The 27612-nt window shown below is 54.8% G+C and overlaps 1 protein-coding gene across 14 annotated transcripts in view; it reads left to right on the top strand.

Moving 5' to 3' along the window:
- The window catches only part of UBE2F (ubiquitin conjugating enzyme E2 F (putative)), a 51921-nt gene extending 25394 nt beyond the window's left edge, over positions 1-26527 (top strand). For 6 of the 14 annotated variants that reach the window (XM_017339602.4, XM_017339599.4, XM_070069972.2 and 3 more), the window contains 6 exons: positions 11323-11390; positions 16489-16559; positions 20638-20695; positions 22361-22393; positions 25068-25130; positions 26271-26527. In XM_017339602.4, the coding sequence (XP_017195091.2) occupies positions 11323-11390; positions 16489-16559; positions 20638-20695; positions 22361-22393; positions 25068-25130; positions 26271-26321 (344 nt within the window). In that variant the 3' untranslated portion in view covers positions 26322-26527. Of the gene's footprint in view, positions 1-11290; positions 11391-12149; positions 12328-16488; positions 16560-20637; positions 20696-20916; positions 21226-22360; positions 22394-25067; positions 25131-26270 lie in introns of those variants that run through there. The other 8 variants (XM_089328831.1, XM_089328828.1, XM_089328829.1 and 5 more) reach the window with 3 other exon arrangements.
- Positions 26528-27612: the final 1085 nt, after the last annotated feature.

Raw genomic sequence — 27612 nt, 5'->3', positions numbered from 1 at the left:
TCCACATGCTGCGTTGGCACTGGGAAGTGGGTGGCAGCCAGTGGGGGCTGCGGTGGGGCAGACGGGGCAGGAAGGACGGACAGCGGGCATTCACAGGACAGAAGGACAGACAGCGGGCATTCACAGGACGGAAGGACGGATAGCGGGCATTCACAGGATGGACGGACGGACAGACAACGGGCATTCACAGGACGGAAGGACGGACAGCGGGCATTCACAGGACGGAAGGACGGACAGCGGGCATTCACAGGAAGGACAGATGGACAGCGGGCATTCACAGGAAGGACGGACGGCAGGCATTCGCAGGAAGGGAGGGGCTTTGTGGAGGAACAGCTGTGTCTCTCTTGGGAGAGGGGAACAGCTGAGAAACTGGGACTCGCGAGTCACAGCCGGTCAGCAATGGAGAACATACAAGTTCCATCCGTGGTCATGAGCCCAGGACCAAGCCCTGGCCTGTTCTCCCTGTGGGTACGACGAGTTTCTCTAAGGAAGATGTTTTATAATGATGTCCAGAGAGATCACATTTTCAAATGCACTTGAAAACTTAAAAAAAAAAAAAAACAACTTCTGTTTATCCATGTGGTGGTTTCCATCAAGGAGTCTAAGACGTGACGTTCGGTCTGGTACCCATCCCTCTAGGAAGAGAGGGGTAGAACGTGGCTAAACTTCAGTGGCATCGTAGGGACTGAGGTGTTGCGTGTGCCTGCGTCAGTGGATAAGCCAGGACTAAATTGTGACCCAAGGAAACGCGCAGCACCTTTGGGCCCTGCCCCAGAACACGCCGCACGTCCCGCTGCTCTGTGGAGTCCTGGGCACGCTGCTGTCTTGGTGACTTGAGGTGGTGCTGCAGCATCGTGCACTGGGCCGTTATTTGCAGAACTCAGAGCCGTGATTAAGACGGCTTCTGTGTGCCGACTAGCTGTGTTTACAGTGAGACGTTCTCCCCCTCCGCCCACTGAGCCTCTGTCATTCTGCACGGCCCCACTCACCGAGCTCTGCGGATTTCTCCAGGCTTGTTCCTGCGTGCTGGGTTTCTGTCAAGTCCCCCGTCTGGATAAGTGTTTCTTTTCTCCCTAGAATGTTTTCCTGAGGAGTCACATCAGTGTTAGGATTATTGGGATCATGTATGACAGTGACTTTGACGTTCTTGAAAATGGAGCATACTTGGTGCAGGGTTAGGGTTCACTGTTCCCTTCAGATTAAAAGGTGAGCTGTGTTTCGGTGCTTGTGTAGCGCTGAGTAACCGAGCGTTTGTGACACGTGCACTTGAGAGCGTTATTGTCGCAGAGCCGTTTCCAGGTGGCTTTCTCACGCTGTCCGTAGGCCCTGCCTTTGTGGTGCCTGTGAGTGAGAAAGCTGTGCTTCCTGCTCTTGGCTTTTAGAAGGGTGGCAGAGATCTGCCGGCCCTAAAACCTCGCCTAATATCATGGCTCTTAAAACAGCTTCTTGGGGTCATGCTTCTCTTAGTGCTGAAGAGAAAGAGATATTCCTGAGTAGTGAAGTTTTTTTAAAAAAAAATTTATTTATTTATTTGAAAGGCAGACTTACAGAGAGGCAGAGGCAGAGAGAGAGAGAGAGAGAGGTCGTCTATCCACCGGTTCACTCCCCAATGGTCCCAATGGCTGGGGCTGTGCCAGTCCATAGCCAGGAGCTTCTTCCAGGTCTCCCATGTGGGTGCAGAGACCCAAGGACTTGGGCCATCTGCCGCTGCTTTCCCAGGCCACAGCAGAGAGCAGGATTGGAAGCGGAGCAGCCGGGACTCGAACCAGCGCCCCTAGGGGATGGCGGCACTGCAGGTGGCAGCTTTACCCGCTACAGCGCAGCGCCGGCCCCAGGACTGGAGTTTTCGTAGTGTCTGAAGCAGATGGTTCTGGAGCTGCCGTTTGCAGCCAGTCGGGAACGCTGCAGCTCTGTCTGAAGCCGCAACCCCTGGGGTCTGGGCGCCGCGTCTGCATTTTCAGCTCAAAGCCCTTTCCCCGCCCCGTCCCGTCCACGCAGGGAGCATTTCTGTGACTGTGTTTGTTTTTGGAATGGTCCCTCGTGCTTGGGAATAATTTCTCAGAGGAAAAAAAGTAGGAATATAATTTGGTGATAGATTAAAGAAGAGACCAGATTTGGCGGGGGCCTGGGGTGGGGTGAAAGTCTCCAGTCAACTCGCAAAGCAAGAAAAAGTATGAGTAAGGGAAATGAAACAAAACAAACTAAAACCTAAAGACTGGCCAAGATACCCATGGAGTTTTCTGTGAAGTTCCTGGGGCGGTTTACAAAACCAGGCCAGTGCAGCAGGTGTCCTGGTCACTTGTCCCCTTGGCCTGCCCCACTGTGGTGGTAAAAGGACCTGGGACCATGGACTGAAAGAATAATTATTTTATTTATGTATTTTTTAAAAGATTTATTTATTTGAAAGAGTTACACAGAGAGGAAAGGCAGAGAGAGAGAGAGAGAGAGAGAGAGAGAGAGAGAAGTCTTCCATCCGCTGGTTCATTCTCCAATTGGCCGCAATGGCTGGAGCTGCGCCAATCCCAAGTCAGGAGCCAGAAGTTTCTTCTGGGTCTCCCACGTGGGTGCAGGGGCCCAAGGACTTGGGCCATCTTCTGCTGCCTTCCCAGACCACAGCAGAGAGCTGGATTGGAAGTGGAGCAGCCGCGTCTCGAACCAGTGCCCATATGGGATGCCAACACTGTGGGCGGCGGCTTTCCCACTATGCCACAGGCCAGCCCCAGGAGCCCCAGGAGCAATGATTTTAAAAAACTCGTCAAGTCTTGGACCTAGTGCTGTGGCATAGAGGGTAAAGCTGCTGTCTGCAGCACTGACATCCCATAATGGGGCGCTGGTTCGAGTCCCAGCTACCCCGCTTTCAGTCACGCTTCCTGTTGGTTTGCCTGGGAGAACAGAGGAAGATGCCCAAGTGCTTGGACCCCTGCACCCACGTGGGAGACCTGAGTGAAGTTCCTGGCTCCTGGCTTTGGCCCAACCCAGCCTTGGCTGTTGAAGCCGTCCTGGAAGTGTACCAGAGGATAGAAGGTCGCTCTGCCTCTCCTCTGCCTCTGTCTCTCTCTGCCTCCTCACCCTGCCTCTAACTCTGCCTTTCAAATAAGTAAGTAAATAAATTGTTTTTAAAGCTTCTAGAAAAAGTAAATGTAGCCCAGATCACAGGATAATCAATAGATTTCAAATCAATTATATTTTTATATAGCAGCAATAATTTATATTTTAAATGAAACAAAAAGAAACCCTACAGGTGGGTATTGGGCTTACTGGTTAACTTCTTTTTCTGGTTTGCTAAGAGGTTCTTTTGTTGTTGTAGATACTGTGGTTGTGGTTTTGTTTTATTTATTTGAGAGATAAATAGAGAGGACGCACGCTCCCCTTCATTAGTTTACCCCCCTAAAGCCCCCAATGGCCAGGGCTGAGCTGGGCCAAAGCTGAGAGCCAGGAGCTCAGCCGAGGAGTGGGGTGGCGGGAGGTGTCACGTGGGCCAGCAGGAAGCTGGGGTCCGGAGCTGGAGCCAGTGTGGAGCCCAAGCACTCTGACGTGAGGAGCAGGCGTCCTGACACCCGCTAGGCTGAGCACTTGCCCTGTGAATTGTTTTTTTATCATGAAGATGTTGATCATATGGTTTTTTCTTTATTTTACAAATCTGATGAATTATATTGGTTGATTTTTGAGTGTTAAGCCAGATTTCTGCGATAAACCCTATTTGGTCAAGATGTGTCATCCTTTATTAAATTTTGCTTGGTTAAATTTATTAGAGAATTTTGTGTCCATGCTCATGAATAATGTTGATGTATAAATTTTCTTTTAATTTCTTTGTCTGATTTTGGCATAAGGGCAATCCTGGGCTTATGTGTCTTTTTCTTTATTTAAGAGATATAGGGTTATTCATCTGTTATGTTTCTTCTTAAATCAACTTTGGTAATTTTTTTCTGTCAAGGAATTTCTCCATTTCATGTAAATTGTAGGATTTATAGATATAAAGTTTGTTTGGAATATTCTCTTATTAACCTGCTAATGTCAGGCTTTACAGCCGTGTCTCCTTTTTCCTTGTTTCTATTAGTGATTTGGTGGTTTTTTTTTTTCTTGATCATCTTAGCTAAAGGCTTATCTGACTGATTTTTAAAGAACTAGCTTTTAATTTTATCAGTTGTTTGCCCATTTCATTGATTTCTGTTCTTAAATTTCCTTCATTACATTTTGGATTTAATTTGTTCTTCTTTTGCTACCTTCCTAAGGTGCAAATCTAGATTGTTGGGTTGTTTTTATTATTTTTGAGGTTTGGAAAGTAATGTTGATGAGGTGTAAGGTGCTTGATTTCTTTAAATGCTTTGGGGCTGACTCGTGTTGCTGTATCAGTCAGCATTTCGCATCTTTTATTGTCCCCATGACTGATGACTGAGCGTCTTTTCCTGTGCTTGTTTGCTGTCTGTGTGCTCCTTGTTTAAGTGTGACCACATACTTCTCATGTCTACTTATTTGAACATGTACTTCATAGACTCTCCCTAACTTGTTCCTCATAATAAAGTGCAGCCTACATTCAGCCATAAAATGTAAATGGACTTACCTGTTATCTTCATCATGTATGGTTAGTGATTTTTTTTAAGATGTATTTATTTTATTTGAAAGAGTTAGAGGGATTGATCTTCCATCTGCTGGTTCATTCCACAGATGGCTGCAGCAGCCAGGACTGAAGCAGGCTGGAGCCAGGAGCCAGGAGCTTTATCGGTCTCCCACATGGGTGGCAGGGCCCAGACACTTGGGCCATCTTGTGCTGCTTTTCCCAGGCCATTAGCAGGGAGCTGGATTAGAGGTGGAGCAGCTGGACAGTAACCAGAACCCTTATGGGATACAGGCGTCACAGGTAGTGGCTTTATCCTCTGTGCCACAATGCCATTCCCCTAGTGGTCATTTTTAACTCTCTTTTACTTTTGTTTGTTTGTTTTTGTGGGTTTTCTTTCTAGATTTATTTATTTATTTGAAAGTCAGAGTTCAGGCCGGCGCCGCAGCTCACTTGGCTAATCCTCCGCTCTGCGGCGCCAGCACCCTGGGTTCTAGTCCTGGTCGGGGCGCCGGATTCTGTCCCAGTTGCTTCTCTTCCAGTCCAGCTCTCTGCTGTGGCTTGGGAGTGCAGTGGAGGATGACCCAGGTGCTTGGGCCCTGCACCTGCATGGGAGACCAGGAGGAAGCACCTGGCTCCTGGTTTCGGATTGGCGCAGTGCGCTGTAGTGGCCATTTGGGGGGTGAACCAATGGAAGGAAGACCTTTCTCTCTGGCTCTCTCTCACTGTCTAACTCTGCCTGTCCAAAAAAAAAAAAGAAAAAGAAAAAGAAAAGAAAAGAAAGAGTTCAAAGAGAGAGAAGGAGAGGCAGAGAGAGAGAGAGAGAGAGAGAGAGTCTTCCATCTACTGGTTCATTCCCTAATTGGCTGGAACAGCTGGAGCTGCGCCGATCTGAAGCCAGGAATCAGGAACTTCTTCCAGGTCTCCCATGCAGGTGCAGGGGCCCAAGCACTTGGGCCACCTTCTACTGCTTTCCCAGGCCATAGCAGAGAGCTGGATTGGAAGTGGAGCAGTCGGGTCTCAAACCGGTGCCCATATGGGATGCCGGCACTGAAGGCGGCAGCTTTACCTGCTACACCACAGCGCTGGCCCCTTCTTTTACAGTTTAGATTTATAGAAGAGAAAGTTTCTGAGTGTATAATAAAGTAAGATCTGAATTCCTGAGCAGAGAAATATGTTGGTGAGCCTGAACCTGGGGTTTGGCCCACATGTGAACCTTTAAAGAATCGTGGCGTCGTTCAGAGATGCGGAAGCGGAGCCGCCGGCTGACGGCCGTGCTGAGCACGCGGGCGTTTGTTGTTAATCCGTCAGGGTTCCAGACACACACGTTCAGTTGTTTTTATTTGAGCGTAGAGATGACTGTTTTGAGAGCGATAAATATGAAGGGGAACAGATGTTTTTTTCCTGGTGGAGTCTTCGCTGTCAGTCCTAAAAATACAGACGGCCGCTCTCCTGCTGCTCTGCAGACCAGCAGCGTCAGCTGCCGCCTTAGCGTCGTCTCACTGTGTTGGGAATACGCACCGCTCCTTCCTGCCGCCTCCGAGCACGCTGCTGGCGGCACTGCTCTGGAGTCTGTGCCTTCCCCGTGGGGGGCTGCTCTCCGGCGCACGGACACACCGGGTCCGTCCTCACCCGGCCTTGGCCCGGCCCTGCACCTGACGTCAGGTGCTGTTCTCCGCTGGAGTGGCCAGGGTTCCTGAGTGAGTGTGGAGTGTTTCAAGCCATTCGTTTTGTGGCACAGCGGGTTAAGCTGCCACCTGAGACGCCAGCGTCCTACTTGTGTGTTGGTTCAAGTCCCCACTGCTCTGTTTCCCATCCAGCTCTGCCTCTCTGTAGCTCTGCCTTTCAAATAAACAAATGTAAACAAAAAAGATACAGAATGTTTTCATCTCCCTTTTAAAAAGATTTATTTATTTATTTGAGAGGAATTACAGGAGAGAGAGCGGTCTCCCATCCGCTGGTTCACTCCCCCGATGGCTGCAAGGGCCGGGGCCGGGCAGTGTTTCTCTGAGGACGCCGGGGGTGATGCCCGCGCCTCGCCCTGGTGAGCGGATGCTTTGTGAGTGTCACTTTGTGCTAGGTGGGTCCAGTGCCAGTTTCCTTCCTCACGCTGACCCTGAGAACTGCGTGTTGCTGGTGTGACAGGAGTTTGCTGTAAGTGCCTCATTTTCTCCTTGGACTTCAAAGTCAGAGGCCACGTGACATGTCTGACGATCTTCCGGCTGACACGAGATGAGGCTGTGCTTCCATTCCGGTGAAAGCAGAGCGTTCGCGCCTGCCGTGAAAGAGGCCCTGCCGCCGCCATTCGAGCCCTCGCCCCTCCGTTTCTGGGGTGGCTGCACACCTCTTCAGCAGTGCCCGTCCCTCGGCGGCCTGCCTACGGCACCGTGTTACACCTGATCGGCCTCGGAGAGCCGTGAGGTGACACTGTTAGGAGTCCCGACGAGCCCTTCAGCAGGTGGAAACGTGACCACGTGGTGTCTCATCCAGAGCGTGCAGTGGCAGGTTCAGCTCTTTGAGTGTGCAGAGCACCTGCCGTAGGAGTGTGCGTGAATCGCCAGCCCGCCGGCCGTCAGAGCCACTGCCCTGCAGACACTCCGGCTCCGCTGCTCACTTCTCAGGGGTGCCTGACAGCTGTCGCACGTCGGAGCTGTTGGTGCCGGCAGATGGCTGAGGTACGGAGCAGGGCACCCGGAGGGGACGGTGTGTGCCCCTGCGTATTGGTAGCCCCTGCCCGCCCTTGTGGGGACACCGTGTCCCTTCACGGGGCATGGGGTGTGAAGTCTCTGTGGAGTTCTTGCTCATCCCTGCCCCAGGCTGCACGGTGTCTGCACTCAAGACCTTTCAAACAGCACACCCTGGCTGAGGACTCCATCCCGGAGGCCTTGCCGAGCAGTGCACCACCCAGTCCTGTTGTCCCTGTGGCGGTGTGGGTTTTTGTTTTTTAGGATTATTTACCTGAGAGGCAGAGTTACAGATAGAGGGAGCAGCAGACAGAGAGGTCTTCCATCCGCTGGTTCTTTCCTCAAATGGCCAAAACAGCCAGAGCTGCGCCGATCCAAAGCCAAGAGTCAGGAGCTTCTTCCTGGTGTTCCACTTGGGTGCAGGGCCCAAACACTTGGCTCGTCTTCCGGTGCTTTCCTAGGCCACTGGAGGGAGCTGGATTGGAAGTGGAGCAGCCAGGACTCAAATCAGCACGGGTGTGGGATGCTGGCACTGCAGGCGGAGGGTTAACCTATTGTGCCACAACACCGGCCCCCGCCGCAGCGTTTACCCCATGAATAAGAGGATAGGCAAGAGATGGGCCGCCTTTTAAAGGTGCAAGTGGTGCGGGCGTCCGGCACAGCAGTGAAGGTGCCGCCTGGGGCACACACATCCCGCGGTAGGGGCCTGGTCTGAGTCCTGGGTCCTCTGCTTCCAGTTCAGCTTCTTGCTAATGCAGACCCTGGGAGGCGACAGGCGACGGCTCAAGTGGTTGGATCCCTGCACTCTCAGGGGAGAGCTGGCTTGACTGACTGTTGCTGTGATTTAGGGAGTGAACCAGGGGTGGGAGGTCTGTTTGTCTGTCTGTCTGCCTTTCAAATAAAATGGAAATAAAAACTGTAAAGAATCAATGATGGGAGAGGTGTTAGCTGGTGTGGCTCCTTGGCAAATTGATTCAACAGCACGCATGGTCGCTGGCCGTGTAGAAGTGGATTAGAAGTGGATTCTGTCAATGTGGTTGATGTGCACATACCTCTTGGAAACTGTTCTTCCAGGGTTACCCACAACCGCCTTTGAAGACACCGGTGGTCCCTTGAAGGCAGGCGGAGTGGGCTCCAGCGCAGAGAGGGGAGGAAGGTTGCTTTCATGGTGCCGGTGGCGGCCCGGGCTGGCCAGCTGGAAGGTGTGTGCCAGGACTCTGCCTGCTGCCCTTCATTATTGCGTGTGGAGGCCCAGGCGTGTCAGAAGCCTCAGGAACACGCAGTGGAGGCTCAGGCGTGTCGGAAGCCTTAGGAGCACGCAGTGGAGGCCCAGGCGTGTCGGAAGCCTCAGGAGCACGGTGGCCCATGGCTGTAGTTAGTGGGGTGGCCGTTCCCAGGGAGGACACAGCAGCAGCTGCAGTGTCGTCCACAAGCCATGTCCACTGTCCATACGTGGACTGTGTGGTCTGAAAAGCTGGGAAGCTTCGTGCGGGGGCAGCACGTGCACAGTGGGCCAAGCTGCCACTTGGAGCGCCCACGTCCCGTACAGGAATGGCCACTCCTGCCGACCTGGCTTCCCTCTAAAGCACCGGGAAGCAGCGGGTGTTTGTGTAAATTCTTGAGTTCCTGCCACCCATGTTGTGGGTGGGGCTCCTGGCTCTGGGGCTTCAGCCTGGCCTAGCCCTGGCTGTTGGGACCATTTGGGGAATGAAACAGCAGATGGAGGGTTCTCTCTCTCTCCTTTTCAAATAAGTAAATAAATCTTAAAATACATATATAGATATAGATGAGACTGATGTCCGTAGAGCTTTTGACAAGCAAGGATGAACCTAGGGTGCCTCTTACTTGGAAACTTCTCATACTAGGAGGTAAAAAAGTCCCCACCAAGAATCTTTTGCAGAGATTTTATGCTGTAAGTCACAAATCCACGTGTTTTTATAAGATTTAGAAAACTACGTATCACATAAGTAGGGGAAGGATATGATTATAAATGCCGTAAGGAGGGCTAAGCAGCCAGCCGGGAAAGCGTATGACCTTATTCTGTGTAACCAAATAATTGTGTATGAGTGAATGAGCTGCTTAAACGTGACCTGAGACCGCGGAATGAGCGGGAGAGAATTTAGGAGTGCATCCGTGTCTGGGTTGGGAGGGGACTCTCTTAGGCGTGGTACCAAAGACAGAAACTAGAAGAAAGACTGCTCCCAGCCTTTGTTCAGAAATGGCAACATCAAACATCAAACAGCAGACTAAGAAGAATTGCTTGTGACCAATTTGAAGGCAAAGGCTAACTTCCTAAGGAACATTTTTATATTGATAACTAAAAGATGAATATCAGTGATAAAAGGAGAGTTAAAGCGCATTAATCGTTTGGTTCTTACTAGGAAAGATACCAATAATATGAAATAAAGTAAACTTTACTAGCATTTGTCAGATGAATATAAAATAAAGGAAGGTTGGGTCTGCAGGGAAGACACCAGTTAAAATGCATCCCATGTCATAGAGCCTGGATTTGACACTGGCTCCAGCTCCTGGCTCCAGCATCCATGTCATAGAGCCTGGATTTGACGCTGGCTGCAGCTCCTGGCTCCAGCTTCCTGCAGGTGCAGACCCTGGGAGATGTGATAATGGCTTCAGTAATCGGGTTTCTGCTGCTCATGAGGGAGACGTTTGGGGAGTGAACCAGGGATAGGAGTCCTCCCTGTTTCTCTCTGCCTTTCAAATAAATAAATGATTTTAAAATTTGTTTGAATATTAAAAGGAATAAAATAAATACTATTTATCTGCTATTACATTGGAAAAGAATAAGAACAATCGGGCCCCGGTGATCCTGATGTAATCACTGGGCAGCAGAGAAGTGGACGCAGTCTCAGCTCCTGTAGAGGAAACAGAATCTGTGTGGCGGTGATTGCCTTGAGGCTAGCAACTTGCTATTAGCTTCTCATTTTATGTAAAACATTGTGGGAAATGGTAATATTTAATTTGTTTTCAGCAAAAATATTTTGGGGGAACTTGAGCCTTCATTTTTAAAGACAGCCCTAGTTCTGACAACTGTGAAACTGGGGAGTAGCTCTCTCGTGCTGCAGCGCCCTCTGCCGGCAGCAGCACCGGCAGGGTTTCCTGATGCCAGGCTGCGCACAGTCAGGGAAGACAGGACTACCCTAGGGCCCTGACAGTGGGGCGGGGGCGGGGGTGACATGGCGGGGATGCTTGGCCCTCGTTCCAGAGAGCCTGTTGTTCCCTGTGTGTCCTGGGGCCGCTTGTCTCCTGGTTCCCTGGTGTGTCCCAGGGGGCGGTGGTCTCCTGGTTCCCTGGTGTGTCCCGGGGCCATTTGTCTCCTGGTTCCCTGGTGTGTCCGGGGGGCCGTTTGTCTCCTGGTTCCCTGGTGTGTCCTAGGGGGTGGTGGTCTCCTGGTTCCCTGGTGTGTCCCAGGGGAGGTGGTCTCCTGGTTCCCTGGTGTGTCCTGGGGGGTGGTGGTCTCCTGGTTCCCTGGTGTGTCCCGGGGGAGGTGGTCTCCTGGTTCCCTGGTGTGTCCTGGGGGAGGTGGTCTCCTGGTTCCCTGGTGTGTCCCGGGGGGCAGTGGTCTCCTGGTTCCCTGTGTGTCCCAGCAGGTGGTGGTCTCCTGGTTCCCTGGTATGTCTCAGGGGGAGGTGGTCTCCTGGTTCCCTGGTGTGTCCCGGGGGTGTTGGGAGTGACTTCCAGCGCCACTGCAGCAGCAGGCGACAGAAGTGACTCCAGCAAGGCCTGGGTTGCATTGGGAGGGGGACGCCGTGTGCCCTGCAGAGCAGCGTCTTGGTCCCCGCGTCCTGGAGGGAAGTGGGTGGTGGGGTGGGAAGGAGCCGGCCTTCCATCCGGATGCCCTTGCCCTCCCTTGAAGGGAGGAGGCAGGCGGCAGGCAGGGGGCGCTCTGGAGCCCACGTTGTCCGGGTCAGGTGGGACTCCCTCTGGTGTGCCCAGGAACGCTGCAGCCCTGTTTGTAAACTGCTAACCTGTGTTTCTGCCATACCCTAACATAGTATTTGCTTTTTGTTTCTTTTTTTTTTTTCATTTAAAGGATTTTTTTGTTTTGTTTTGTGTTTTTGATAGATGAGGGTTACTACCAGGGTGGAAAATTTCAGTTTGAAACTGAAGTTCCTGATGCATACAACATGGTGGTGAGTAGCCTGCGTCGGCGCCTGGTTGCCTCCCTCTGTGGGTGGGGCTGCCTGTGACGGGCCTGCTGCTGTCTCAGAGCACCCACGGTCCCCGGCGTGCCCTCCACTGGCTGGGTGCTAACTTGCTGCTGTCTGAGTACGCCAGGCGTTCTGCCTGTGTAAGGCTGTAGATTTGATTTAACGCCCAAATTCCAGAAGCCTGTTAAGTGTATATTTTAGAATTTCATAATAAACAGCGTAGTGTTGTGTTCATCTTTCAGAGACCCTTGTAGTTAATAATCATAGCAAATACTGTCACATCCGTTCTGCCTGTGAGGAACTTAGAGAAGAGGTAGGGGGTGCCGTACAGTGACGTGGGGTGGCAAGCGGCCCAGATACTGACAAGTGATGGAGAACGAACGTGGGCGCCTCGACAGGGAGGAGACGGTCACTTGGGGGAGGTGACCGCAGCCAGTGCGGCTTCCCAGGAGAAGCTGAACGTGAGTCGTCCTGGTCCGGCGCAGGCTCCGGTGCCAGGACCGTGTGGCGCTGTAGGCTCGGGTGCAGAAGTGAGCGCCCGCGACCGTGGCGGCAGACGGGCTGACGACTGAAGATTAGGGCTTGGGGAAAATGGGGGAAGGTGAGAAACTCGGACTGGGCTTCTGTCGGGCGTTGTTTGGCAGTGAGAAACCACGGAAGATTCTGAACGACCCCTGTGTGAGGGAGCAGGGCTGTGCCGGTGACTTGCGTGGCAGATCTGGTGTTTTCTCACCCACTCAGCCCAGCAGTGGCGAGGAGCAGTCTGACAGGGTGCAGTAAGACGTGGCGTCTCCTTATGTGGCGGCCACGGCGCTGTGCTGGCGCCGTCGAGCCCATCCTGAGATGCAGTCATGTGGCGGAGAAGAGCTGCTGACCCAAGATAACGACACTGGACGCTTGAGCAAAGACGAGAAAGCAGGTAGCTCAGTCTTCGTGCATGTGTCTGCAGCTGCTGCCGGGACTTGCCCAGAAGGCCCTGTGCTGCCCCGGGAGAGCGTGAGCGCGTGGGTTCCGTGCAGAGACGGCGTCGATGTTTAGGATTCCAGACTCCCCGCACAGGAAGTAGGGGTGTTACGTCAAAGGTTGGCCGGTCTGCTGAGGGAGGAGAGTCGCGTGAGCGACGGCCCCCAGACACGCCCCGGGACGCCGGGGACCCTCGCTGCGGTATGGAGGGCGTCGAGCAGCAGAGTTCTCAGGAGAGGAAGAAGCGACACAGGAGCTCTTAGCACGGCAGGAAGGGCTGCGTGGGTGGACTTGTGTGGCTCGGCGTCTTCACTCACTTCGTCTTGCTTCGTTTTTCTGCTCGCTCAGTGGCTTATCTCAATATCCGTATCCCATACCTGTCCCTCACCTCTTTCCTCCACAACGTACCTGACTGGCTCTGGCGCTGTGGCCGGCTGATTGCTGAAGCCAGCTCGTGCCCAGGGCTGCCCAGCTTGCAGACGTGTGTGTCCTGCTGTCCGTGTGTCCGTCGGCCCTGGCGCCTTACTGAGCAGTGGCGGGGAGGGAAATGGTGAACACCAGGTGGCGGCCACTGAGCCTCGGGCTCCCTTCTCTGTGAAGCGGTGGCCGCCACACAGGCCGGTCATCTCAGTGTCCCCTCTCGTGGGACTTTCTACCTCAGCCCCTCTTCCCCCTGTTCCCGTGGACAAAGAACCATGTGGTCCCTGCAGCCCTCCTGTATTCTTGTGTTTGACGTTTAGCTTGGCTGCCGTGATCAGCAGTTTGTACTTGGTTTCTGTCTTCTTTGGAGACTGGTCAGGTTTCCCCGGAGGTGAAGCTGTACGTGTCAGCCCACAAGTCCAGGGAGGGCAGTGGGCCTCGCTGTGGCCTGCAGCAGCGTCTCCAGGAGACTGCAGGACGTCACGCTCACTGAACACAAGCCGTCTGGCTTCCCTGTGGTCGTGACTTCGCGTCTAGAAGTCCCCTCAGCGGAGCCCTGTGAGAGTCCGGGGCTGTTTCCAGTGCGTGACTCTTGGTAGTGCAGGACAGAGAGGAGGAGTGAAACCGGCGTCTGCGCACACACAGGCTGCAGAGACCACGAGAGCAGGCGCTGAGGGTCCATGTTTCTCTCGTGAGGAGGCGCAGCCAGTGTCAGCCACGAACCCGCGGCTTCACAAAGGCCCTCTGGACTCGCTGGCGTCCGAGCCAGCACCTTGCTGATGGGACTCCGGCACAGCACAAGGATTCCGTCAGCGCTGGCAGATCTTTTAGTTAATTTCTTTACAAGGCAGAGAGAGCGAGGTGCTCCCCTCCGCTGGTCCTCCCCCAGATGCCTTCAGTGGCTGGGACGTGGCTGGGCCAGGGCAGGGAGCCATAAACACAATGCAGGTGTCTCCTGTGTGTGGCAGCATCCCAGTCCCCTGAGCCGTCCCTGCTGCCTCCCAGGGTCTGCGTCGGCAGGAAGCAGTGCTCCAGTACAGGACGTGGGCCTGTGGACTGCTGGGCTGGACGCCTGCCCCGAAGCGTCTCATCAGTGACGGAGGTGTCCCCCACCCCAAGTGCACGCCCAAAAAACCTGTTTAGACATCTCAGTGTAGAAACTGGCTGAGCTGATGTGGTGACATTCAGTGAGCTGTAGCATGTCGGCCTGTGTCAGACTGTGGGGTTAGAGACGAGAAGTCGCCCAGCCACCGAAACCTCCAGCCAGCGTGGTGACGTAGTGACGGGACAGCGGAGGGGAGCCTGGGACACCGCCCTGGGCGCTGGCCTGGAGGACGCTGCGTCTCGGGTGCTTTTGAAATTTCATTTCCCGAGTAAGTGACGGTGGAGACATTCCCTGCTTCAGCTGTTTACACTTTCATGAGCCACTGTTCTGTCCTTGGCCCATTTTTCCACCACAGTATTTATAAGGGTTCTTATAAAAAAGAGTTTCCCTTAAAAATTAATTAATTAGTTAACAAAAAAAATTTTCCCTTGGTTTTCTTAGCCATGCTATAAACATTTTCCTCATTTTGGGATTGTCTTCTTTTGTTGTTGCTCTGTAAATGTTTGGTTTTTTTGTTTGTTTCACTACTGTAGTCAAATCATGTGTGTATGTGTGTATATGTGTGTGTATGTCTCTGTATGTGTGTGTATTGTGTATGTATGTGTATGTGGGTGTCTGTATATGTGTGTCTTTGTGTATGTGTGTGCATATATGTATATATGTATGTATGTGCGTAAATGTGTATATGTGTGTATGTGTTGTGTATGTATGTGTGTGCATATGTGTGTTGTGCATGTCTATGTGTGTGCATGTATGTATATGTGTATGTATGGGTCTCTCCGTGTATGTGTGTCTATGTGTGTGTGTCTGTGTATGGATGTGTGTGCATGTATGTATATGTGTGTGTGTTTCATTTTGGAAAATGCTTAGAGCAAGGCTTCATGCCCCAAGCCAGCCATCTCTGCGTGTTCCTCCACATGGTGGCCTGTGTCCACTTTGTGGTATTGTGAAATCAGGAGTGTTGAAAAATCAAAACATGAAACTGTAAGAGTAGTAGAAAAAGGACAGGGAGTATTTGGATGGTAAAATGTTTCTAAGTATGATTTCAAAAAAAAGATTTCATTAAATTTCATAAAGTTAAAAAAAACTTCCACATCTCAGAAAACATCAGTGGGAGTGGCCATCTATGCCGGTGTTGGTGCCCAGTGTCCAGCCGTGGAAGTAGCTATTAGTGCTGGTATTGGTGCCCAGTGTCCAGCCGTGGGAGTGACCGCAGTGCCAGTGTTGGTGCCCAGTGTCCAGCCGTGGGAGTGACCGCAGTGCCAGTGTTGGTGCCCAGTGTCCAGCAGTGGGAGTGACCACAGTGCCGGTGTTGGTGCCCAGTGTCCATCCGTGGGAGTAACTGTAGTGCCAGTGTTGGTGCCCAGCGTCCAGCCGTGGGAGTGGCCACAGTGCCGGTGCTGGTGCCCAGTGTCCAGCCGTGGGAGTGACCGCAGTGCTGGTGTTGGTGCCCAGTGTCCAGCTGTGGGAGTGACGCAGTGCCGGTGCTGGTGCCCAGTGTCCAGCCTTGGGAGTGGCCACAGTGCCGGTGTTGGTGCCCAGTGTCCAGCCGTGGGAGTGACCACAGTGCCGGTGTTGGTGCCCAGTGTCCAGCCGTGGGAGTGACGCAGTGCCGGTGCTGGTGCCCAGTGTCCAGCCGTGGGAGTGACTGCAGTGCCGGTGTTGGTGCCCAGTGTCCAGCCGCGGGAGTGACGCAGTGCCGGTGCTGGTGCCCAGTGTCCAGCCGTGGGAGTGACGCAGTGCTGGTGTTGGTGCCCAGTGTCCAGCCGTGGGAGTGGTCAGTGGTGGAATGACTGTTAGTTGTACAGAGAAGCCTTTTGAGACAGTTGCAGAAATAAATAAGAAAAAATGTGGAGTATGTTCTCCTGCTTCTATAAAGAAATGAATATCCATAGAACCCAGGAAACAGGCTCAGAAAACGTGTATCAGGTGTCGAGAGAGACGGCTTCTGGGTGAGTTACAGGGGTGTTTACATACATAAAAGTCAATAAAAATGAAAGGGACATAAGCACAAATTTATAAAAACATAAGCTTTTCATATTTATTAATATACACAATGTATATTTCCTTTCATTTTTGTTGTCTCTTCCTAAATATGGATTGCTTTTATAATAGATATTAAAAGGACTTCAACTTTGGACGAGCCAAGCATAGATAATGTCACATATTTGCCCGTGTGCTGGTGTTCACCCTCTCTCCATCCTGTAAGACAGTGTCTGACAGCAGCGTCCTCCGAGCATCCAGCCGAGGGTGGGAGCTCACAGCCGGCTTAGTGCACAGAGCCGCCTGCGGGCTGGAGTTTGGGGCCTGGAGGATGCGCTGGGGACGGGGTGGAGGCTGGGTCCAGGCACTGTCGACTGTAGGACCTGAGGTTGGGCTCGTGGGCGGACATTCCCAGTAAGAGGAGCAGTGGCGCTGTGGTGTGCACACACAAACTTGTGTGGCTGAGTAGCCGATGGGAGCAGTGTTCAGGGTGGAGCACGTGCCAGGTGAGTCACACACCACGAAACCGAGACCAGACGGGGCACGGGAAGGCTGTGGATTGGTGTGGCCCACAGACGCTGTTGTCATGACTCTCTCTGTCTGTCGCAGCCTCCCCGAGTGAGATGCTTGACTAGGATGTGGCACCCTAACATCACAGAGACAGGGGAGATCTGTCTAAGGTGAGTGTCCCTGCGTGTGTGAGCGTGGGCGTTTCGGTGTGCTAGCTCCCCCGCAAGAACGCTGTGCGATGTGCCCAGCGCGAGGGAGGGTTTGGGCTGAGCTAAGCCGCCGTCACCCTGCTGCTCCCTAAGCCTCCCTGCGCTGCCCCGGACGAAGAGCGCCCTCTGCCGCCTGCGTGCCAGGGTCCTGCCGGTTCCCAGTCACCCACTGCCCACCGGGACGGACCTGCGGGCACTGTCCCCTTCTCCTTTCCTGGTTCAGTCAGCACCCGCTGCCCTCCAGCTGGCTGACTGTAGCGGAGAGGGGAGAACAAGACGAATGAACCCGTGAGGGCAGACGTAGATGCCAGGCTCGTGCACACTGGGGCCATGCGTGTGGAAGGCGTGCTCTCCACCCGGCACGGTCTTGGTGTGTGGGAGCACTGTGGGGCGAGGCGGGTCCCTGGAGCCTTGTGTGGCTGTGTCCCCCTCCAGTCACAGGATGCAGGGGCCGGTGGCTGCTGCTCTACAGCCGCTGGCGCAGAGGCCTGAGAGGATGCGTGGGTGTGTTTGCTAAGTAAGGAAATCGGCACGTGCTGTATGGCTTGGTCTCGCCCCTTCTCTCCGAAGGTGATGATGTTGGTTGCAGGCCTCCGTGGGACTGGGGCAGGTTGCTTCCCACTGCAGGTCCCGCGCTCAGACAAGCCTGGGAAGTAGGCGCATGTGCTCCCTTAGCACATTCTGTTCCTGTCACCCTGGGACACTGGGACCTCGGGCAGGTCTCAGGCTCGGACTCTGTGTGTTCTGTGTCTCGTCTCCTCTTGGAAACCCTGTTCTGTGTGTAGGAAACACACAAGCTGTGGCCACCCACACTGCAGAGTCACGTCGGGAGCCAGTGTTGGCACCACTTGTGATGCCAGTGTCCATGTCAGTGCCTGTTAGAGGTGCTGCTGGTACCCATGTCAGTGCCTGTGGGAGCTGCTGGTGTCCACGTCAGTGCCTGTTAGAGCTGCTGCTGGTGTTCATGTCACTGCCTGTTAGAGCTGCTGCTGGTACCCATGTCACTGCCTGTTAGAGCTGCTGCTGGTACCCATGTCACTGCCTGTTAGAGCTGCCGGTGTTCATGTCACTGCCTGTTAGAGCTGCTGGTGTCCATGTCACTGCCTGTTAGAGCTGCTGGTATCCATGTCAGTGCCTGTTAGAGCTGCTGGTGTCCACGTCAGTGCCTGTTGGAGCTGCTGCTGGTGTCCATGTCAGTGCCTGTTAGAGCTGCTGGTGTCCATGTCAGTGCCTGTTGGAGCTGCTGGTACCCATGTCAGTGCCTGTTGGAGCTGCTGGTACCCATGTCAGTGCCTGTTAGAGCTGCTGGTGTCCATGTCACTGCCTGTTAGAGCTGCTGGTGTCCACGTCAGTGCCTGTTAGAGCTGCTGGTACCCATGTCACTGCCTGTTAGAGCTGCTGGTACCCATGTCAGTGCCTGTTAGAGGTGCTGGTGTCCATGTCAGTGCCTGTTATAGCCTCCTGCTGGTACCCACGTCAGTGCCTGTTGGAGCCTCCTGCTGGTGTCCATGTCTGCCTGTTGGAGCCTCCTGCTGGTGTCCATGTCTGCCTGTTGGAGCCTCCTGCTGGTGTCCATGTCTGCCTGTTGGAGCCTCCTGCTGGTGTCCATGTCTGCCTGTTGGAGCCTCCTGCTGGTGTCCATGTCTGCCTGTTGGAGCCTCCTGCTGGTGTCCATGTCTGCCTGTTGGAGCCTCCTGCTGGTGTCCACGTCTGCCTGTTGGAGCCTCCTGCTGGTCAGCCCTGAACTGATGCACCTGGAAAGGCAGCAGAGGATGGCTCAGGTGTCCCCCTCGTGGGAGACCAGGATGCGGTTTCTGGTTCTTGACTTTGGCCTGGCCCAGACTGGGCTATTGTAGCCATTTAGAAAGTGAACCAATAGACAGAATCTCTCTCTGTCTCCGTCTTTCCCTCTCTATCACTCTGCCTTTCAAAAAAATAAGCAAATCTTAACATGTCTCTTACATTAGGACCCCTTTTACAATGTATTAGTGTCCATCTGTGTGTTTTATTTATGCTGCTGCTGTCACATCACCCTCATTTTTCAAAGTCAAAATGTTTCATGCAGGTAATCTTCTGAAACTTTTTTATCTGAGAGATACAGAGCTCCCATTTGCTGGTGCGCTAGTCAGAGGTCCTGGGGGGGGGGGGGGTTCAGGCTGGGCTGCACTGGGGACTGAGAACTCGATCCAGGGCTCCCACAGAGCTGGCAGGGGCCCAGCCACCTGTGCCATCACCTGCTGCCTCCTGGGGTCTGCGTTAGCGGGAAGCAGAGCTGGGAGCAGAGCTGGGAACTAAACCCTCGCACTCAGTGTGGGATATGGGCCCACCGGCAGCGCTGGCTAAATACCTGCCCCCTGTTTAAAGGCACCCTCAGTGCTGATGTCAGAACACCCCATCTTCACTTGCAGGCTGTGACCAGCACCCTCGAGCCCTGCCCAGTGCTGCCCAGTGCTGCCCAGTGCTGCCCCGGGGCACTCACCTCCCTCTGCTTCCTTCCCCTGCCTCAGGCGGAAGTAGGCCTAGAGTGGGAATTCCTCTTGTCACCTTGCTATCTTTGCAGTCAGACTATTAGTGAGGTGTGGCAAGAATTAGCGCAGTAGCTGGAAAATGTCGGGCTAGGTCCTCTTAAAAAGTAAAAACACACGCACTAACTTGGAGGAGAAAGGATCAATGAAGTGCGTATCCTTGGTCTATAAATAGTACGTAGCAGCTGTCATGGAGAAGATGGACACCTCCTTTGGAAAAGTGAGTGTCAGCTCCAAGTGATTGATAAAGGGGGAAATCTGGGCCGGCGCCGCGGCTCACGTGGCTAGTCCTCCACCTGCGGCGCCGGCACCCCGGATTCTAGTCCTGGTAGGGGTGCCGGTTCTGTCCCGGTTGCCCCTCTTTCAGTCCAGCTCTCTGCTGTGGCCAGGGAGTGCAGTGGAGGATGGCCCAAGTGCTTGGGCCCTGCACCCCATGGGAGACCAGGAGAAGTACCTGGCTCCTGGCTTCAGATCAGTACAGCGCACTGGCCATAGCAGCCATTTGGGGGGTGAACCAATGGAAGGAGGACTTTTCTCTCTGTCTCCTCTCACTGTCTAGCTCTGCCTGTCCAAAAAAAAGAAAGAAAAGAAAAGGTTTGTCACAGTTAACAATTACGATGGCCACTAAAACCCTAACGTAATCCTCACGTAATCATTTATGAGTAGTATAATGTGCACTTACAGTTGACAGAACAGTAACAAGAGTGATTCGGGCACCAGCCTAAGACGTAGGCCCTCACCACATCCCTGAAGCCGGATGCGCTGCCCTGAGTGTGGTCCTCCCCTCGAGGGGGGTGGCTGTCCGGAATTCCGCACTAATCAGCTTTTCTCCTGACGTTGAGTTTTTAAAAACTGTCACCTGCTAGGACTTCACATTGGTGTCATCCTCGTCAAGTCCCAGGTTCTGGGTCAGCTGCCCAGGCTTGAAGGACATGTGGCTCTCCAGGGCTGTGCCCCGGGCACGCCTCCCCTGCCAGACAGGAAATGGGGGCGCCTCCCCCATGGCTGGTTGTGGGCGTTAGTGACAGACGGGATTGTGCCCGCACACACATGGTGAGCACTAGGCCTCAGTTCCCGCATCACGTTGGCTGCAGTTGTTGTTTCCCGCATGTTTGATTGACAGAAGCTCCGTGTGTTGTTTGAAGCGTGTTCCTCCGCATAAAGCTTCCATGTGCAGGACGGTAACAATCATCACTGAGTGTGTGTGCAAGCTTGGGGTGGAGGAGGCCTTGCCACTCAGCGAGCCAGGGAGGGACAGAGAAGGTGGCTCCCCTGTAGGTCACGGGGAAGGCGACACACACCGTGAGCTGTGGTCTCCTGTAGGTCACGGGGAAGGCGACACACACACCGTGAGCTGTGGTCTCCTGTAGGTCACGGGGAGGGCGACACACACACCGTGAGCTGTGGTCTCCTGTAGGTCACGGGGAGGGCGACACACACACCGTGAGCACTTGTCGGCAGCTGTGGCCTACAGTGCACCTGTGATGCTGACAGCGCGTTTCTGTCTGTTGCAGTTTACTGAGAGAACATTCGATTGACGGCACGGGCTGGGCTCCCACGAGGACATTAAAGGTAGGGTCAGCCCCTGTGGGTTCTAAGTCTTCCCCTCAGGCCTCTCCCTTGAGCACCTGCCCCACGTAAGAACGGCACAAGGCCTTGCCTGTGCAATTCGCATGGGTGGCCCAGGGCTCCCTGCTCCCTCCGGTCCCCACCACTCACTTCCTAGTGCTGCTGGGCCTAGCTGAGACCCTATCCGTTGTGGCTGGGTGAGTGTCCTTGTCCGTCATCACCAGGCACCTGTCCAGAACCACAGACGGGCCCAGACTGTAGGATTCAGAGCTGCATCTTCAGCCAACACGGAAGCCTCCTGGTCTTTGTTCAACAGTGATGTCTTGAACCCTTCTGGCCAGCAGGCATTGGAGAGAGAGCTGCACGCTGGCATGCAGCCACGCCCTGGGCCCGCAAGGACGGTCAGGTGTTGAGTATCCGTCACAAGGAGCCGTGCTGGGGCAGCACAGGAAGAGACTTCATACAGTGTGACCGCGGTCCTCCTGAGCCGTGGTCTGTGCCCATGGGCCTCGGGCCTGGCCTGCTCCCCAGCATCTCCCCCGTCCTTCCACTTGGGAGCCACCTCCCTGCAGCCCCACTCACACAGCTGCCACTTCCCCTCTGGAGCCTCTGCCCTCTGGTGGGTGCTCCGTGGGGACGCGTCTCATGGACGTGCATCACCAGGCACTCATCTTCACCCCAGCTCTGGCCCTGGGCTCGGCTCACACCAGGGTTAGGGGGGTGGGGGGTGGGGGGTGGATGGGTGGATGGGTATAGATGGATGATGGATGGGTGGATGGATGGATGGATGGATGGACGGATGGATGGGTGGGTGGATGGGTGGGGGGTGGATGGGTGGGGGGTGGATGGATGGGTGGATGGATGGATGGGTGGGTGGGTGGGTGGACGGATGGATGGGTGGATGGATGGGTGGGGTGTGGATGGGTGGGTGGATGGGTGGGGGTGGATGGGTGGGTGGATGGACGGATGGATGGGTGGGTGGATGGATGGGTGGGGGGTGGATGGATGGGTGGGTGGACGGATGGATGGGTGGGTGGATGGACGGATGGATGGATGGGTGGGTGGATGGACGGATGGATGGGTGGATGGGTGGAAGCAGAGGGGTGAGTAGAATTGCCAACTGGCAGAGAGCGTGGAATGATAAGATAACCAGCCCTGTAAGGAGAGTCCTGGGTGGATGCGGAGTTGGGGGGAAGACTCTGAGTCGCAGCTGCTGGGTCAGTGTGGTCAGAACGCTGGTTCTGGAGTTCATCTCTTGAAAATCTGGTGCTTCACTCTTGAGTAACTACAGCAGCACTACATAAAGCCTCAGTGGAGCCGTGGTGATGAGCGTACTTGCAGGTGTTAAAGACCGTGAGTGGGCGCTCCGGGGTGCTGCACAGGTGACAGGTGGAGCGCTGTGCCCTCGCTGGCCTGTGCGGCGAGTGGCCCTGGCGTGGACTGGGGGCAGCTGGTCTCCTCAGGCCTACGCGCACGCCTGTCGCTGCTCCTCGCTCGCATTCCCAAGCCTGTGATTGCACTAAGCAGCGTCCCCGCTTCCTGTCTAGAGAAACAACGTGTGCTGCGGACAGGTGTCGACATCCAGCTCGATGCCTCTCTTGGTCGTGGGTTTACAAGGCTCCGTGTGGACAGGAGCCTGAGGTGTTTCTGTTTTCTTTCTCCTTTCAGGATGTTGTCTGGGGATTAAACTCTTTATTTACTGTAAGTATATTGACCAGACTCCCAGGTGTCCTTTGCGTCTTGGCTGCAGGTTTAAGCATCACCTTAAGCGGAGTTTAGAAACAGAGCGCACAGTTCCCCTCTTGGCTGTCACTGTTTACGAGCCAGCAGTAGGGCGGGGCCCAGCGGCTGAGGGCCTCGGAGCAGCATGTGGGGAGGGGTTGGGAGTGCGGGGCAGAGCCGGTGGAGTGGCTGCCTGCCCCTCCGGGAAAGGCGGTTCCACTGCGTTAGCCTCTTCAGTGAGTAGCCAGTGGCCTGGCCTGTGCCCCGTTCCTGTGTCTCACCAGCCAGCCTAGTTGGTGGCACTGATTGCTCCCAGATGTCCTGGTCTGGCTGGGTGATTATGTGACCATCCAGCCTCAAGGCTTTCCGCAAACCCAGAACCTTGGCGCTGCCGGCCATGAGCCCAGCGTCCGCCGGCGCGGCTGCCGGTTGTCCTTCCAGGACACAGCGCTTCTCAGGCAGGGGCTCCAGGGCAAGAAGCCCGCGCGACCCCACGACAGCGGTTCCTTGGGTTTCTTCACACTGTTATTTGCTCTTTGAGTCTTCACGCTGTGGTTCATAATAGAGCTTTTAAAAAGTTTCAGGGCCTTGCCTGGGAGGCAAAAAAGTTTTTGCCACTTTGGTAAAACCTAAGGTCCTTCCATGAAACTGAGCCCGTCTTGAACGGGCCAGCACCTTACAGGGCGACCAGGCCGTTTCAGGGCGGCCGCCTTGGCTGGGGCTGTGGGGTGCTGGGTGCACCCCAGCAGATGTGCCTGCACGACCGGGTGGGTTGGCTCCGCCTCAGCGGGTGTCTGAAGGCACAGTGTTGCTATTGTCTTCAGCAAAGTAAAAACAACAAAGCCCCAGACTAAGCTGCCAGCCCCTCTCTGCTCTCGCCTTCTCATCGGGCGTCACTGAGTACATGCTCGCACGCCTGGGTGAGTCAGGGTCTCCGGACTCTGAAGGCTCGCGCCGGTGGAGTCTTCCGGACGGTTCTCTGCTGGTCACGTCATCTTACTGTGGCTCCATTTTGGCTTTTCATTGGAGTGAACGAAGTTCTACTTAAACTCTGTCATGCTGGGCCTTTGAGAGGACCTAAGAGGACAGGCGCTAACACAGACTCTGACAGGGCCGCTGCGTCGCCGTCCTCTGCCACTCACCGGGTCCTCTCTGCCCCAGGGCCCTCAGCCAGGAAAAGGTTTTGACTGGCAGCTTGGTCCTCGGGAGTTCATGGAAGTAGACATTGGCTCCCTGGAGCACCTCCTGGAGGAAGCGGGTGCAGCCCCCGCGCTCCCCACCCACGCGTGGCTGAGCCTCCCCAGTTCTGCGGCGCAGGCTTGTGGCGGTTATCCCAGCACTCGCTCCATCTCAGGCCACACACGGTGGACAGGGTGACCCCAAAGCAGTCTCCCACGCTGGCTGTCTCCCGTGGTCCTTCACGTTCTTGCCTGTTTCTCGGCTCTCTGGGAAGCCTCGAGTGTGAGCGAGCCTGGGGATCTGCAGTTTGCTGTACTTACGATGCATTATTGGTCATGGCTGCATTTATTTCCAAATCAGGAACACACTCCCCAGGTATGCCTAATGCCTGAAGAGAAATACAGCTGTCTGTGTAATGATCCGTCAAAGGGGAAGCTTTGGAAGCTGTGGCTCCTCCTAACAGCTCTCGCTGAAGAGGAATGCACAGTCCTGGAGAGCGGCGTGGTCAGGCCAGGGCTTGTCAGGTGGAGAGTCTGCCCCTCCCGGGCCAGCGTGCATGGTTGTCTCTGCTGGGCTGATCAGGGAGCTCATGAGGTGGCCACAGGACACAGCAAGCCCAGGGAAGGTCAGCAGCCACGACTCCTGGAGGCAAAGCCATCAGTAAGCTAGATGAAAATGAAATTTTATTAAAAAGAACAGGATTTTTAGTTTGGAAATGCTCATAAAGAGAATGGTTGTTCTCCAGTGACCAAAAATAGCATTATTTTGGTAGGTATTTGACACCAATTTTTTTATTTATTTACTTGAGAGGCAGAGTTACAGACAGACAGACAGGCAGAGAGAAAGGTCTTTCATCCATTGGTTCATTCCCCCAAATGGCTGCAGCGGCCGGAGCTGGGCCCATCTGAAGCCAGGAGCCAGGAGTTTCTGCTTGGGCCGTCCCAAGGCTATAAGCAGAGAGCTGGATTGGAAGAAGAGCACTTGGGGTACGAACTGTTGCCCATATGCGATGCTGGAGCCACAGGCAGAGGCCCTACTGTGCGATACCACCGGCCCCTGGCACCAATTAAGATGTTGCTTGGGACACCCGCATCCTATGGGAATGCCTGGGTTCAAGTCCCAGCAGCTCTCAATTGCAGCGCCTGCTTACATGTGGGAGGTTGGGTTGAGTTCCTGGCCCCTGGATTCAGCATGGCCCAACCTGGCTGTTGCAGGCGTTTTGGAGAATGAACCAGCAGATGGAGGTCGCTGTCTCTCTGCCTTTCAAATAAAAAATCAATACATGAAAATCAGAAATAAATGTGGTTGCTGTTTCTTCTGTTTCAACCAAACTTTAGACAATTCTGTGTAAACATATCCCTGACTTTTTCAGTCAGCATTCTGGGGAGAGCGCCAAAGAGCCCGCGTTCCCGGGGGGGCCCCACTGAGTGCAGAGAGCCAGACCCCCCCGCTCACCTGTGGTTTCTCTCTTCAGGACCTTCTGAACTTTGACGATCCGCTGAATATCGAAGCAGCAGAGCATCATCTGCGGGACAAGGTGAGCCGGGCGAGCCCAGGCCGACGGTGGCTGTGCCGGGTTGGAGGAATGTGGGCGCAGGCCCGGGACCTGAAGCGATTCATGAATAGCGTGTTGGGGTAAATGTGTGTGCCCTTAGGGAAGTGTTTCACCCAAGGTCAGAGAGAAGAGGCTCTTCCTAGCTGAGACTTTCAGGTAGAATTCAGTATGAGGATTTAGGACAGGTAATGATTCCTTGACCTTGTTCAGAGCCCAGGCACTCAGGAGAAGGAGTAGCACTCACCCAGCCCCTGCCCTGCCCTGCCCCTCCCAGCAGGCCTCCTCTCTCCACATGCTCCTGCAGGCTGCCCCTGTGGGGACGGGCGGGTGGCTGGGCCCGGGCCTGAGAGCTTTGCTGAAGGAGGGAAGTGTGCCCGCTGAGGACTGAGGCCCTGGGCCTGTTTCCTGCGTGGCCTGGATGGGGCCAGAGCAGTGTGCTGCTGCGGGGACGTCGGGGACCTGACGGCTGAGCTCTAGGAGCAGGAGGGCTCGGTGCTCAGTCCCACAGAACACGGCTCCTAACCTCGGGGAGAAGGGACCCAGGGCAGATGCGGGGCAGTGCCCAGCTCTGAGAGGCCTTTCCCGCCCACTGTGGCCCGGGTGGTTCCTAGGTCCACACGGCCTCTTGTCATCGGAGGCTTCCTGATGGCTAGGAATGGGGCCTGTAGCATGCCACCACCTCTGCTCAGTGTGGCTGCCTTGGGGGGTCAGGGGCTGCACCTGGGCCAGGAGGGGTGGGCACATTCTACGTGTGCAGCAAGGTCCAGGGTGGTTCTGGGAAGAGAACCAGGGAGCAGCCTCTTCCCAAGAGCAGCTGTGGCTCAGACCTGGTGTGCAGGAGCGTCCTGGCTGTAACCCTGCCCACACTCCGGCCTTCCTCCCCCACCTGCAGAGAGGGGGCGGTGGGGGTGCTCTCCTAGGCCCCCTCCTGTGTGCCCCCCACCCCCAGCACAGTCTCCCACACAGGAGGCAGCAGCGTCATGGGGAAGCGTGCTGACTCAGCCAGGTCTCTGGTCACTCTGCTGCCTGGTGGCAGAGGCCAGGCCTGTACATGGGCCTCTGCTTTGGTGGCTCTGGGCCGTCCCTGAAGCTTCACTTCACCCGCTCACTCTCCCTGCACAGGAGGACTTCCGGAATAAAGTGGACGACTACATCAAGCGCTACGCCAGATGATGAAGGGCCGCGTGCTACAGCCGTGCAGTTTGATTCTGACGTAAAGCCGCCAGCCGCCCCTCCCCCGTCCTCACACTCCCTCTCAGGCCCCCTGGACTGCCCCCGTCCTGTGGCTATGTGGTCCTGAGAAGACCATCTTCATGACTGCCCATTGTAGATGGAGAATCCAACATAAATACAGCAAGAAATGTGTTTGGGCTTCTAAAGGGTTGTCTGCTTGCCTTGCCAGGTTTACTTTGCTGACACTGCACTGTGTGGGCTGTCGGTGAAGTGAGAAGTTGTCCCGAACTCAAAGCTGAGGCTAGAGCTTGCTTACCCTCTCCCCAGAGTGGGCTTCCTGCACGAGGGATGTAACGATGCTAGCGGTGCGGGCAGCTAACTGCAGATGGGCAGTGAGGACCCGCCACAGACTGTGACTGGATCACACCCTCTTGGCGTCTTCCTCGGATGCTGGCCCCCCAGAGCACAGCCCCTCCCTGTAGCTCTTTCTGAAATGCGTATTTTATTTAATGTAAGTATATTTTGGAACAGATTTGTAATTTGTACAATTCAATGCTTTAGTTCTTCCTGTTCTCACTCAGTCTGTATTTTCATTGTGTAGAGCAGAAGGGAAGACGCTGGGTCAGGCACCTGCTGGAGAGAAGTGCAGAGGAACGGGACAGGCCGTCATCCTGTCCAAGTGCAGCGGGAGTCTGGCCCTAAAGACCAGCCCTTGCTCTCACGTCCAGATGTGGCAAGGACGTGTTGGAAGCGGAGGCTAGATCCGGATTATAACACGAAAACAAATAAAAGGCAGGGAGCCCTTTCCACGTGCTGTCCCGAGACACTGGCTGGAGTGGTTCCCCTGGCGGGGCGGGGGTGAAGGGGCTGGGCCAGGGTGGGCCTTGGAAGCAGGAGTCGTCGCTGGCTCCCACCACACCTCGGTCAGGTCGGTTCACGGCGGAGGAAGGGTCCTGAGGAGAGCAGGGGGTTTGCGCCGGAGTTAGACGGCTGAGCCAGCAAGAAGAGAGCAGGGGGTTTGCGCCGGAGTTAGACGGCTGAGCCAGCAAGGTCAAAGCCAGGTAAGTGCTGTTTCCTTGCTGCAGCCCTGCCGCCGGCCGCCCGGCACTCTGAGGTCCCCCCGCCACCTGTGAGACTCCGCTTCTTCCTTACATCATCTGTCACTGTGAGAGTCTGAGCCCTGCTCCCTGTCAGTAATCAGGAGTTACGCCCACTGGACTTGAGGGTGCCTCCAGTGGGTAGGCCGCTGGTCTGGGTGCAGAGAGCAGGCAGTGGGCCCAGATGAATGACC

This window comes from Oryctolagus cuniculus, chromosome 3 (assembly GCF_051225735.1).
Source record: "Oryctolagus cuniculus isolate XC-2025 breed Fujian yellow rabbit chromosome 3, ASM5122573v1, whole genome shotgun sequence".
Taxonomy (NCBI): domain Eukaryota; kingdom Metazoa; phylum Chordata; class Mammalia; order Lagomorpha; family Leporidae; genus Oryctolagus; species Oryctolagus cuniculus.
The sequence above is the reverse complement of the archived record's forward strand: the minus strand, read 5'-3'. Positions and strand labels throughout refer to the sequence as shown.